Source organism: Trachurus trachurus (assembly GCF_905171665.1).
Source record: "Trachurus trachurus genome assembly, chromosome: 3".
Classification (NCBI taxonomy): domain Eukaryota; kingdom Metazoa; phylum Chordata; class Actinopteri; order Carangiformes; family Carangidae; genus Trachurus; species Trachurus trachurus.
The window spans coordinates 20,886,196-20,900,443 of record NC_139893.1 but is presented as its reverse complement, the minus strand read 5'-3'; the positions used below and the strand labels follow the sequence as shown (position 1 = coordinate 20,900,443).

Here is a 14,248-nt window from a genome sequence, read left to right as displayed (position 1 = left end):
AAAACAAGGCAGCTCATTCTTTACCTGGTTATCATCACTAATGTGATGGAGTGGTGGTGAGGGCAGGGTGCACACCTCTGGCTCGCCACAGCTGTGTTTTCTGAGGACAGAGACATTGAACCTCATCAATGCACATCATTTATTGTTCTTGTTTGCATTTGTTTCATGCTTGTTTAGTTTTTGCTGTTATTTCTTTGTGTTATGTTTTTGTTTTGTTTTCCTTTTCTCTCACTTTTACTTCATATGAACTGAAAAATATTGGTTATGATTCATTTGATTGTGTTTTATTATTTTTGACTCTGGTTGCCAATAAAAAAATGTAAAAGACGAAGAAAAAAAAAAGAACCTCATCAATGCTCACAAACAGCATGAAGAGAAAACGATCACATCAGCACCAGGACAACAAAAAATCAACGGCAGTGAAGAGTCTGGGACTCACCTCCTTTGTTTAACTGCCGCTACGAGGTCTGGCCCAGAAAACATGGAGAACAGACTGTCACCATTGGCCGAAGACGTCTCATCGCTGGAGCTGGCCGAGTCCCCTTGATTGGCCGACCAGCTGCTGTTCACGGCCTCGCTGAGGACACAACCAGACGAGGTGTCAGCATTGTTTCTATTATACTGCCAACAATGTGCTATTTAAAGACTGGACAGGATACAAGCTACTCGATTGCCATCGAAATACTTTGATGAACGCACAGTTAAAGAAATTGATCCCATGGAAAAACGCGAAATGAAAGTGGCTATTGTGCAGATCCTAAGTGTTTCGTAAACTACAACAACCATGTGGTTTAATAATGAGTCACCTCTGCAGTGATGGCTGCTTGTTTACTTCTGCCTACTTTCCTGAATTAGTGTCTGAGCAGCATGTTGTGTCACCCTTGTGGGAAGAATTAAGTGACAACAGCCATGATAAAGGTGTTAGATGCCTCACATATTGATAATGTCTGACATTTTGATAGGTCAATCCTAACATCGCGCAACAGTTTTGTGCACTGTGATGAAACTGAGCTTTAAATAACCCTTCAATAGTTCAGCACGATACTGCTGCCAACTACCTTATGAAACGTGTGGAGTCTCATGTGTCAGTGGATGTCAGTTGTTTCTCATATTTATTAGATCTGCATGTACATGAATGAATGAAGAAGATGTTGTGGATCAGAGTTCAAGGACGTCATGTGTGGATGCCTACCTCTCACTGTAATACTCAGGGTGGGACCAGGTCCTGTGCTGCTCATCGGGCATTGGCCAGTTGCTGCGTGTGTTGCTAGGGCGACGGATGTGCTGCACCTGCCGTTTCTGCTGCATGGCCTGACTGACGCCGGCGACATAACGTGCAAACTCTGGGTCAGAGCCAACTGTGCATGGAAAGGGAGGATAAAGACAACTATGAGTTTCTGACACCCTCAGCTTTTCTCTTTGGCTCCCTGGAGCTCAATCTGTTCAGCCAGACTGTCTACCATAGCAGAAAAATCACAATAGCTGTAAGTCAACTCTGCACAATAGGCCTTGACTGCAATCAAAAGAGTCTGCTGCACTGTAAAAATAGAAACTGACACAAGTTAAATTCAGCATAAACCTTTAACTTACAGTTACAGCCACATGCACAGGAAAGGAAATGCTCATACTATCTGACCTACTGTATATTACTCGGCTCAAAGCCCACAGATGTGTGGAATCTGTTTTGAATGGTTACAAGGTACAATAATATATATAAACATCACGATCATCACTTTCTCCTCTGAATTTTGATACATTGCTTTTACCACTGTCAGCATCTTAATGGTTTCAAATGTAAGCACTTAGTTTCATTCAGGACAACCACAACCCTGCTCTGTACATTAGTCTCCTGGTACAATGAACATCTAACAAACAACTTTTTAAACATATGGTGTCTGACTTTTGTAAATCATCCTGCAACTGTTATTCAATGTAATTGTATTTATGTTTTACTACTGCTTGTAAACTCGTCGTCCCTGTAAATGAGGGAAACCTCAGTGACCAACGGTTAAAATAAAGGTTTAAATAAATAAATAAAATAAAAACTGCACCGTACATCACGAAAACACTGCAAAGCTACTTCTCTGAGGCATTTTTACAATGAAACAATGGTGCCAGCAAAGCAGCAGGCCTGCCCCCTCCCCCACTGCTGACATAATGCTCCATATCTGACTGAGGAGCATGTGAGGTTGAGGCCAGCGCTCCTATTTCTGACAAAAGAAGTGGACAGGCAATAATTTTTTCCAAAACGGGCTCCTGAAACCTTTACATATTTCATTAAAGGAAAATACAAGTGCCTGCACAGAGGATTACAGATGATTCAGATTCTGACAATGACACTGCCTCCTTCATAAGTAATTGGATCCAAACCATCTCGTTCTTCAGACAAGTTAGGAAAATATAATGCAATTTCATTTGTTTCCTCATTGAGCCACAACCACAATTTCACCATTATCCACTTTGTAGGTCGGCCTGACACACAGCTCATGTTGGTTGGTTGGTTGGTTTCAAAAGTTATGTTTTCTGATGAATGATTCACCTAAAGTTTCTATTTATTCAGTTAGTTCCTGAGTTACTCTCTGGTTTAATATGGATCTTTCACTAAACAGCCCGTGAACATGTAACAGGAAGGTGGATCTCACCTGCAGGGTCAAATGGCAGTGTGTCTCCCAGGACTCCGAACACTCCGTCGCTTTGGTCCCTGTTGGGCCAAGTGTTGTTGCGGGGCCCCTGTGGCTTCTGACCAAGCATCTCCGACATGACACTGTCCATGTAGGTGCTGACCAGGCCCAGACTGTACAAATCTGAGCTCAGGTCTGGGAGTCCAGGGGATCCCCACTGTCCAATGGGACCCAGAGGCGACAGCCCAGCCGGGGGGCCCTGCGGTGGCGGCGGCTGCTGCCCGGATGTGCCGAGCCACTTGCTCGCCACTCTCTGCTGGGGCAGGACCTGTGGCGGGGTCTGCTGAGGGGGAAGCTGCGGAGGGGGCGGCTGCTGCTGACTGATGGGCTGCAGGAGGTGCTGGTAGTACTGCAGGGCCTGCGGGGAGGGCTGCTGGGCCGGAGGAGGGGGCTGCTGCTGCTGGGGCTGTTGCTGCTGCTGCTGCGGAGGAGGAGGTGGCTGCGGTTGCAGCTGAGGCTGCTGCTGCTTCTGCACTGCTGGAGGCTGGGGCTGAGGCTGGGGCAGGGTCTGAGCTGGGGCCTGTAGGGCCGTGTGAGAGATAGACTGGGATGTCGGCGGAGGTCCACTGGGAGGCTTCAGCTCAGCGGGGTTTGCAGACGCCACAGAGTTCCTCCTCTTGACCAGGGGTGAGGCCTGCTGGGATTTACCCATGTTAAATCCTGAGAGAAAGTCTATGACATCCTGCATCTCTTGGTCGGTCGGCAGATTCATCCCCTGGTCGTCGGACACTAAGCCGTTGGCCAGCTGGCCCTGCTGTGTGGGGTCAGGGACGCAGGACAGGTTTCCCATCTGCAGGATGTTCTGCAGCCTCCCGTCGCTGTGGCCCAGACTCTTGGCCTTATCCTCCGAGCTACTGGTTGTTAGCATGGTGCGAGACGGAGTGCTGGGGATGGAGTAACTGCCCCCACTGTTAGAGCTGGATGTGACCTTCCTGGTGAACTTGGAAGTCAGCTTGGATATTGTTTTGGGCAATCCGCTGGAGGCCTTGGAGCTGGTGCCTGGTGGCAGGTCTGCCTGGACGCCATAGTCCGGGCTCTCCCGCTGCAGCTGAATCTGAATAGTGGGCAAGGCCTGCTCTCTGTAGAGGAGAGACGAAAGAGATGCACAATCAGTTAACTCTTTGACGCAGGGTGAAAAAAAATGGCCCATGCAGCAATATCCTGCAATTGTAGTTTTAATGGACTACATTGTTTAGTATGGACCAGGGTTCAACTTAAAGATTCACACTAGTTCAAACATTCAGTTTGATTTTAACTTAATAAACAGGAGAGTGACATCACTCTAAATATCCACAGACAGCATATAAATCACATGCGCAGACAGTAACCTGAGGAAACCAAACATTATTGTTACGAAACATTTACTCACTTCCGCTCCTTCCACCTGTTGATGTCAAACACAGCTGTGTAGAGCATGTCCACGAGACCGAGCGTCTTCTCAGGGTCCAAACTCCGCTGGAGCAGGGACATGGTGGCAGGATCCTCCTTCAGACACCTGAACATGTGCACACACACACACACACACACACACACACAAACATGCACAGCAGGACAGGACATGAAATACAATTCCAACGCAATGTCGCAAACACAAAAGCCCAGGTGTATTTACTGAACAGATGAATACCTGACATGTGATATTCATAAACAAGGAAAGACAAAGCAAAACCTCACCGACAGGGTACTTTTTCTCAGCTCTCTGACTGGTTTCTTTACCTGAACGTTCATTCAAACTTCACAAACAACAAGTCTAATGGCAGAGAGCAACGAGAATGAAGTGTTTCAAAGGAATGTGCGTGCCTTTTTCTCACATTTCACTCCTTTTGCTTTGACCCTATACCACTTGAGTAGCTCTTAGTATGACGCAGTAGCTAAATAAATAAAATGTATTTTTAATTTCAGGAACAAAAATCTAAAATAATAAGCCTGTCAGAGCGGTAAGGCAAAAACATCTCTATTTCAAGATCGTGCCACTACCGCAGTTTAATAATACACAGCTGAACTATGGCTGATGCAAAGGCGTCAACACTATGACAAAGGCACAGCTATCAGTGTCAATGAAATCCATTGAGTACTAACCAAACTTTCCGGCCCTCCTCAGGGTGCTGTGAATGTACGTTCCTGACACCTTTATGTCCTGCTTTACAAAAATCTTGTGCATACACCGAAACTATGACTCAACAAGATGATGTCATTTCATTTCCTCATGCCTACTCTGCCCTTTGTTGCCATTCCTGTATGCATTAGATGGGGGGCGAGCGGAAATAATGAAAGCAATGGCAAACAAACACTGCATATCTCCAAAATCAGGCAGGTTTCCAGGATGCCAAGTAGCCTCCTCATTTTAATGTAACAATTGCCGATGAGAACCGGTGTCAAAAAGGGAAAAAGGAGGGGGGGAAAAAATCGATCACAGACTTTCATGATCGATTACCATGGCAACGAACGAAGCTTCGAAGCTTCAAATTTTTTGGGTCAGCCCTAGTAATAAGTAATGCTTCATCCTACACCTTTTCTTGAATGCCTTCTTTAGTTATTTTATTTATTTATTTATTTATTTATTTAGATCTGTTTTTTTTCTGAAACCTTATCTAACTAATGTACTAATGTTAAGTTATCATTTCTATTGTGTAATAATGTGTTGTGTTCAAAGACCGAAATAAACCAAGCCCAACCAAGACAAAAAAACAATTCTATCTGTAACTCCCACAGCCACTTGCTCCATGAACCCATGTATAAAATGTTTCAAAGGCAAAGATTATTCACGCACTCACCATGTAGAAGGAACTTGGACCACCACTTTGGAGCCCTCCAGAGTGATCTGGGGAGCGTAGGCCTCCTTGTTCTCGATCTGGGCTGTGTCAACAACCACCTGATGGGACACAAACACACACCTGTATCACTATCTCCTGACAGAGAAGCTTTCTTCACACCCGTTTGTTTTCCCATCGTTGAAACAATCCCACAGAAGGTTATACAATTCTGTGTTGACTCACTTGGGGAGCACATACATGGGTCCTTTATCTTTTCCATTATGCCAACCAATCACTTTTTTGCCCTTTTACCAGCCATTGAAACATGAAAGAAAAAAGTCCCACAGAAGCTTTCACTGGTGTCTGGCAATCGATTTCCCACCAAGAGAATGTGAGGCAGTTCAAGGTGAGGAAACTTAACGTATTCAATCAGCCATTGATAACAAACAGGCAAGTCTTCCTGCCTGCTGCTGGTGAAACACATTTGCCAATTCTTTGAAAGTGGCCTTGACTCCTCGAGACCCATGCAGCTAGGTCACAAAAGAGGGAGGGAAGGTGGGAGGTGTCCGTTTCCTGTATTACAGGAAGTGCCCTATTGTTATTTAAAGAGCAGGTGTATCCTCAGAAACTGTGGGCTACCGATGTGAGAGAGCGACGCATACACACACAAACAGTCCATCGGCCATGTTGAATCCTATACAACGAGGTCACTTGGGGCAGAAAGGAGGAGGAACAGCAGCAAAATAGAAACGTTGACTCCTTCGCCAGACTGCAAAAGTCACGACTGGTAGGAAAAAGGGAGTTTCCAGGAACAGAACAGACATCGTGATACTTACTGTGCACAACACGCACAGTAGGAATCCTTAAAAGGGGGGGGGGGGGGGGGTGAAGGACTGTGTGTGGGTGTGTATGGTGCATGACCATGGATTTGCAAGTTTGTATACGCAAGTGTGTGGGGAGGATACTATGTGTGTCTATTTGCATGGCGTGATCTATTTTGGGTTGAGTGCTGATAGGCTCCGATAACAAACTAATGCAAAACGATCATCCATCATCCACGAGTTGTTTTACAGTTAACACGGGGCCGGCACGGCTGGACGGGAACACTACCTTGGTCTGACACACAAAACAGGGCAGGCCACACAGAGGAAATAAACACTCGAGCATAAACACAGTGGTGTTAGTGTGAGGAGAGACCTGCTGCTGACCCTCCCTCCCCGTGACTGACTCCTTTTTTTTTTTTTTCGTTTGCAGACCCGCCCAGACGAGCCCATCCTTCACCCAGATGCAAGCAGGAATGTTTCTTCCCTTTTGTGTCTCCCCCAGTGTTTGTTTACACCTCTCGGCTGCCTCAAAGCAAGCAGACAGATCTCCTCATCTCAATTACAAATCTGGCACACAATGAGATGCGAGTTGCCAAACCCGCAGACACACAGGGACAGAGGATTCAGTAACTTCAGCATAAGTGTCAGTTAAGTACAACAGGCCTGTTCATGTCAGCATGCCGCCTCTTTTCCACTCCAGCATCATCTACACTGTGGTGATGGACGTTAACGAGAGCAATATACTAAATGACGATCCACAGGGAACGGTCGACGCAAATGTTTATGTAAGATCATCAGCACAAACACAAAAGTGCTCCTACAAGAGACCGTTACAAGAGAAGAGATTTCACCAGCCTAAATAAACTATATTTTAAGTCTTTCTGGTGACAACTTTTCTGTGAAGCTCCTTCTTGTAAAGTGATGAAAAGTAGGTCGAAGGGAGGTAGTTTATTAGTTGAGTTTTTTCACAAAATGAGATATGTCAAATGAGAATAAAAGAATACCCAGAAACCAAGCTCATATGACAATTTCAGATCATTATGTTTGTTTAAAACAACGGTCACATGAAGTAGTTATGGCTTGTGTTATGTTGTTGATATGTTGTTCTGGTAGTGTTAGTTAAATGCTCCAAAAGTAAACTGTGATTCAGCAATCTGAACACGTATTCATTAGTTATCTGGATAAATATGGTGCACTCACTTTACGAAATCAGGGAGAAAAAGACTACACTTGTTTTTAAGGACATACATACTGTACCAACCCTGGGCTTTGACATCTATACTCACCAGACCAGCCTGGGCAAACAACAGCTGGACAGCTGTCTTGCAGGCTCCTCTCCAACTGGATGGACAGACATGGTTGAGGACCTCTGTGACAGGAGAGTCGTCCCTGGGGGTCACTCCGTTCTGGCCCATCACCTCCTTAATGAGCTGCAGCATCGTGTGCTGCAGAGACCAAACAGTCTGCCATCAGTGTCTGCTGATGTTACACTACAGATGACACTAAAACAGGCTACTGGAATCTGCACTAGCCCACACATCTGTTGGGGTTGGCGATACATACTATTTCAACAGCCATTTTTCTAAATCTAGTGACCCAGAGAAAGTTGATGACACAGTAATCCAACAGAGATGTATAAAACCTACAGGGCAACTAGAACCTTTCTGGAGAATAATGAAGTTTGATGCTGGTCAGAAGGGTCAGGGACTGTACCGTTTTCAGTTTGAGGTTTTCAGCCGCTGACTCGTTGAAGGACACTCCTTTGAGGAAATGTGAGCCGATCTGCACAGGGATGGTGGGCAGCTCACACTGGATGGGCTGGGAGGTGGTCTGCATCCTCCCAGCCTGCTGGGCCTCTGCCTCACCGCAGCAGCCCTACACACACACAAGAAGATTTAGAGCCAAAATTATGAATAAGCATTCACAGTTAAAGCTAGGGTAGGAAGGATTTGTTTTAAAAACAAAATATTAACTTTTTTTTTAAAGAAAATGATTTTTCCCATTCAGCTATCAGTAAGGAAATGTGTGTGTGTTTGGGGCGATGACAGTGTTTCTCTATGTCTCTGTATGCAGCAGCCTGAAAAGCCTACAGCTCCCAGTATCTTTGACCAATCAAATTTATTTTGGTCTGGGGGTTCCTGATTGGTTGAGGGGCTGGCCCTTCAACCAATTTGTTTCCAAAACAAATCCTGCCTACCCCAGCTTTAATTCAATTAACTACACAGCTGGAAATTACTCCTCACTACTCATCATTTTTGGAAACTATCAGCATTTTACTGAACTCACCTGTAAAGCTTCCTCCACAGCTTTGGGGTTCAGATGAAAGCCAGCCTTCAGTGCATATTCACTATGGCCCAGGCTCTCTAGTGCTGCTTTATAGGCCTGGTGAGGGGAAATAAATCATAATTAGTCCATGGTATCAATCCAACATTTCTTATTAACAAGAACAATAGGTTTTAATGTTGAGCACCCTGCTGTTCTGCAAGTTCATCAGTATCCAGTTTCATTGTATTGTTCAATTAAAATTCCCATACTTGTGCTTGATGCCAATATTTCCAGGAATCTTTACAAGCAACTGGAATAACTGTGTGTGTATTTCCCTGCCCAGGCCTTTAGGGGGGATACTGTACCTGTAAAGCATTGTCTATCTTCATGTTGAGCTCCTTCAGCTGATGCTCAGGGATGGTGGTGTTGTTGGAGCAGAAGAGCTGCTGAACCTGGATGCCTGCCAGGCAGCCGTCCCGGCCCCTCTCTCTCAGCCTCGCCATGGCCTGAGGACACAACAGGATACTGGATCAGAATGACTGCAGGGACATCTCCACTACTACAGGACAATCTTACTGTACAACACAACACATAGTAAATAGTCTTTTAATGCTTTAATGCTAATTTCAGGAAATAAGGAAAGTTTTGACAAAATCGACGCTAGGCATTAAGACATGCAACTTTTTAAATGATTAAAAAAAAAAAAACATGTGGCTTCTGAGATAGAGTCCTGACCGCCTCCCTCTGTCTAAACAACCCCCCAGCACATTCTACCAGGATTTATCCAGACCGAGTCCCCTCCAGGGCAAACTAACACCCTGCATGCCAGGGCTTAACAGATCAATCACCCCTCTATTCTGCTCCCTGCCTCACTGTACACAACAAAGCTGAAAACAGGCCAGAGGGACTGATCAGCCTGAGGATTAGCCAGGTCCTCTTAAAAAATGGCCTCCCTCACAAGGGTTTGAGGTTCACAGAGGTGTAAAACAGAGCAACGGAGGTTTAGAAGACAAACCGCCCCAAAAAGAGGAAATAGGAAATTGAGGCTGGAAATTAGAAAACGGCTGGCATTTCTCTGGAATGTGTAAGAAGTCAGCTTTCACCTCACACAGACAGACCCCGTATTTCCATGTCCCAGACCAGAAAAAAAAAGTCCTGGGGCACCCTTGTGACTGCATACCTCAGCTGCACCTTTCCATGAGCGCGAGGCTTCCTCCAGCTCGGTGAGGGGCCCGAGGTCGGAGCTTTGGGAGCGGGCGTTGGCGCAGCGCTCCTGGGCCTGGGCGAGGGCCTCGGCCAGACAGGACTGAGCCACAGGTTGGACCTTCTGTAAAGCCTGTGATAGAAACTGGAAGTGGACCTGCATCACCGTGAGGAAGCATCGACCCAGTACCTGCAATGACACAACAGACATGTCTGTTACAACACACATCATTGTGAGGAACGTCCATCATTAACGTGCTGGAATATGTTAGTCAGGATATTTGAGATACCAAACAATATGGCCTCCCTCGGGTAAGGAGGCTAACATGTATGTCCACATATCTCAGTGAGGGGTTAACACTAACCAACGTTATGTGCTACTTTAATAAGGTGCTGTTTTCTAAAAGAACTGGGTAATGACTTTATTATTAGCTCTATTATTTTCTACATTTCAGCCAATGTTCAACCAAAAACACATGATGTAAGAAAATACAAAATGAAAACTAAAGAAGTACGCTGAGCTTGTTGCTGGCTTTTCTAAACTCTAAAAAATTGTTGGTAGCTGCACTTTCCCTGTTAGGTATAATGATGAGGCATTTGCTTACTACTGGAAAATTGTTAGAAATACAGTGAACAACAATAGAACTATTTTTCATCCACAATCAAAAAATGATTTACTGGAAAAGTAGTTTAAGCAGGACACCTGCTATTAAACAGAATTCACTACATCATATGACCTATATGAGCAGACTGCATGTACGATGCTGCTGGTAATGACAAAACACATGATCAAGAACACATGTACAAAAGTAGATTGGAGAAAAGTGACATGACGGACGACCATGACGCGCTCCGGTTTAACCAAAGGACCAAAACAAACTAAGTATATTTATCTCCCCTTTAGAAAGCATTTCTCCAGCTTGTTTCCCTATTGTTCACCACAGTGAATACCAGCACAGGAATGTCGCCTCCACACAGCATCTTTCAAAATAAAACCAAATGCCTGGCCAGGCGTGTATATGTCTGCATTTGTGGAAAATAATGTGGTCTAAACAGATATCAAACATGTGAGACCGATGAGTACAACATGTGTTTGTGTTTGCAAAGGAAAAGACAAACAGAGAACACATTGGCCTGAATATGTATGTCGCTGTGTTTGTGTGTGAGAGAGGGGGGGGGGGGGGTCTGGTTTGCCTTATTGTTTCTGAAAGTAAAAAAAGTGTATTAATCCTAGCATCAAACGTGCTGTGAAGATGGTCACATCATTCAGTACGTTTACATGCAGAGCTTAATCGAGCTATGCTCAAAATTTTTGGCGTCAAGTCGGACTTCTGTCCTTGTCTCAATATACATGCAACTGAGAAAACCGAATAACTGACGGGGTCCGCCCCCTCATGCGGCGTCACCCGTTGTTTCAGCGGGTTAATGCGCCTCCTGTCCTGTTGACTTTTCTGTCACCTCGTAAAAAACTGGATATAAACAACAGAGTAAGCTTAATAATAAATTCTCAACTGCAGTTCCCGACCAGACGCGTCAGTCTGAGCTGGATGCGCGCTGAGAATAGGATACGGGCTTCCTTTCTCTCTCTCTCTCTCTCTCTTTCTTTTTAAAAAAAACACTCTTGCTGGTTGCGCTGTGTGAAATGCATTGACTCGGTGCTGATGTTGGGTTTTTTTCTTTACTTTGCCGGGTTCAGGCGGCTTCTCTGCTCCACTTGGTGCCGTCTCTACGGTTGTGGAGCATGCGCACATGCGTTGTCCAGTTATACTCCGACTAAGGTGTATACATGACGGAGAAAATCGAATTCCAATCGCATTATCTGGGTGTCTTAATCGGAGTTCTCAACTCCGATTTCAGTCGGACTAAGGTGTTTACATGCACTTCAGTTGTCCAGTTATAGTCGGATTAAGGCAATAATTCGTTTTTTTCAAGTGTCATGTAAACGTACTGACTGACTGTCACTCTTTACTCAATGTTTGTTTTTTAAATGTTCTAATCTAATGCAGGATATTTTTGAAACAGTATCTATTCAATGTAGATAGTATTCCAATATTTTAGTACACAGTGTGCACATGTGAATGTGTTTGTTTGTATGTACTGCTGCTGTAACCGTGCAAATTTCCCCATTGTGGGATAAATAAAGGCATATTTTACTTTAGTAATATTGAAACATTGCCAAAATATTCACACCCTAGCTATTACCAGTACATAATCTTTGACTGAGTGTGTGTTTGGTGAGAGAATAGTCCAGGCTTATAAGCTGCTTGTTGTCCAGTTAGCAAAATAAGAGAAACAGGACACCGCAGGGTCCAACCATGGTCACAGGGTTTTCTTTTTCAGGTATCTGCTGAAAATATCTCCAGGGGGAGGCCAAGTTGTAAAGACAGAAATATGCTGCAGCTTTCTGATGGCAGATGGGAACAACAGGGACAGGGTACAGCTCCTTTCATTCTTCAACATCACACCTCATAGGGACCAAAACTACACTGTGTAAATGACTGAAGACATGAAACCTCCAACAGGTGAAGTGAAGGTTTCACCGGTTTTATGACCAACTACAAAAGAAGAACGTGACAAATCCATCATTCTCTATGGGGGGTTTGACTTTGAAATTTCGATAGTTGCTTAGTTTGTGGTAATGTATGTATTCATACTGGATATATAACGTATAAGAATGCAAACTAACTGATGCTGGATTGTCACAGTGGCCTAGTGGTTAAGATACATAATGTCTGTTCTGTAACGTCAACATCCTCCATTTGATTCTGGGTTAGGATTATGAACCAAAAGACGAGGAAAATCAAAGTTGGTTCAATCCATTCTCCGAGGAGCGTATGTCAAGATATTCAAATAAACAAAAAAATGTCATCCTGTTGGAGGCCCTAGAGAAAACATCTGGGGGGACACATCATGTGACAACAGTGAAGATTTGCACAAAATTTGGTGCCAATCCATAATTTAGATGCTGTGATATATCACAGATCAAATAAAAACTATGTCCTGCTGGTGGTGCTAGATTAAACATTCAATGATCAAAACACTTATTAGGATTTATGCTGCTGGGATCTTGAATGTTTATAGCAAATTCCATGGCAATCCATCAAAAAGTTGTCAGAATTTTTGACTCCAGGAAAAAAGGGTCATCAAAGTCAGTAGGATTTATCCTTTGGAGAGAGGCTGAAATTTCCTAAATCATGGAAAAAGAGTTTCTTGGCTGGCTACATAAAAGAAAAGCAGTAAAACTTTATCAGGTTTTCCAAATGTTTGCGTGTGTCACAATTGGTTTCATTTCACGGAATGAAAACTATAACACTGCATTGACATCTCAACAAAGGCTTGTTTCTAAGTGTGTTGCTACAGGACCTTTTACTAACTCATTTCCCCTTCAAAACCCAACAAATTAAATCCTCTGGCCTGCAGTGCCAACCTTTTGCAACCCACTTCGTACTCCTCTACCTACTCTAAGCTGACTGAGACATTCGATAAACACAGGCTCAGCTCCAGTGAGCACAAAGGGAAAAATTCCTGCTGTTGATGTTGAGCAAATAATCATAACTCAAATCAGTCAACAGAAATGCAGTGTATGTGTAAAACAGACAAATGATAGATAACAGACAACTCATGTAGCCTGATAATGAAGCTTGGAGGTTATATACTGTATATGCACACACACACACACACAGTCAAGTAATGTAAATTGAAATTTTCACATGTAGTGTATTCTGATAAAGTTAACCAAATGACATGAGCATAAGCTGACAATGACATCAAATACTACTCCAAGTGTTGCGAATTCATCTACAATAAACAAGTGGGGAAAAAATGAGGACATGGCTACAGCACGAGATAATGGATAACACATGTGATTGGCTGTGCAGTATCCAACACAGTCATGGAAAATATGAGAAATAAGAGTGCAGCAGAGCCAAGCCGACGGTGGGCCCCTCTCAGGCCCAAACAAGGAGAATCATGAATCAATCAACATTTATATTTCCATTTTCTGAGAACACCTGTATCAGTGCACTGAATCTAACAGAGTACTGTCTCTCAGATCTAGACTCTCTTCGAGTGAAAGGGAGTATGACGCTGCGAGAGACTAAAAAAGCAACCTATCTTGCTTGGTTAGTGTCAGTCTTTGTTTCTGGCTCCTTGGTTTCATTTCTTTTGCTGAGTTTTCCCTTTTACAGTCATTCTAGGGAAACAGGAAGGTCATTCCTGTCCTGACCCCTGAATTTCTTAAGACTGATCACTCACATTTGCTGGTTTTATGCCAGTTCCACTGTATTTATATGAGCTCAGTAACTAAAACATTGCAAAAATACTGGGTATATCCTTTAAAAAAATATACTAAAAAACAAATGTTGTAAATAATCTACAATCATAGGTTCAACGAACACATTTCTTAATTGCGCAAAACTCATTAAGCACAGCTAGTGTTAGAAACAACTTGAGTTGAAATCAAACTTAACCACCACACACTGAAATGCCTACACCTCACCTGTGGCTTCTTTAAATTCACTTA

At 43.8% G+C, this 14,248-nt stretch overlaps 1 protein-coding gene across 2 annotated transcripts in view; it reads right to left on the bottom strand.

The window, feature by feature from the left end:
• Positions 1-14,248, bottom strand: part of garre1 (granule associated Rac and RHOG effector 1) — a 35,795-nt gene that overhangs the window by 2,244 nt on the left and 19,303 nt on the right. For both annotated transcript variants that reach the window (XM_083993833.1, XM_083993834.1), the window contains exons 3-13: positions 9,704-9,916; positions 8,889-9,029; positions 8,545-8,640; positions 7,972-8,133; positions 7,545-7,703; positions 5,456-5,553; positions 4,051-4,176; positions 2,643-3,760; positions 1,193-1,358; positions 440-577; positions 25-100 (exon numbers count right to left, since the gene is read on the bottom strand). In XM_083993833.1, coding sequence (XP_083849959.1) covers positions 25-100; positions 440-577; positions 1,193-1,358; positions 2,643-3,760; positions 4,051-4,176; positions 5,456-5,553; positions 7,545-7,703; positions 7,972-8,133; positions 8,545-8,640; positions 8,889-9,029; positions 9,704-9,916 — 2,493 coding nt within the window. The remainder of the gene's footprint in view (positions 1-24; positions 101-439; positions 578-1,192; positions 1,359-2,642; positions 3,761-4,050; positions 4,177-5,455; positions 5,554-7,544; positions 7,704-7,971; positions 8,134-8,544; positions 8,641-8,888; positions 9,030-9,703; positions 9,917-14,248) is intronic.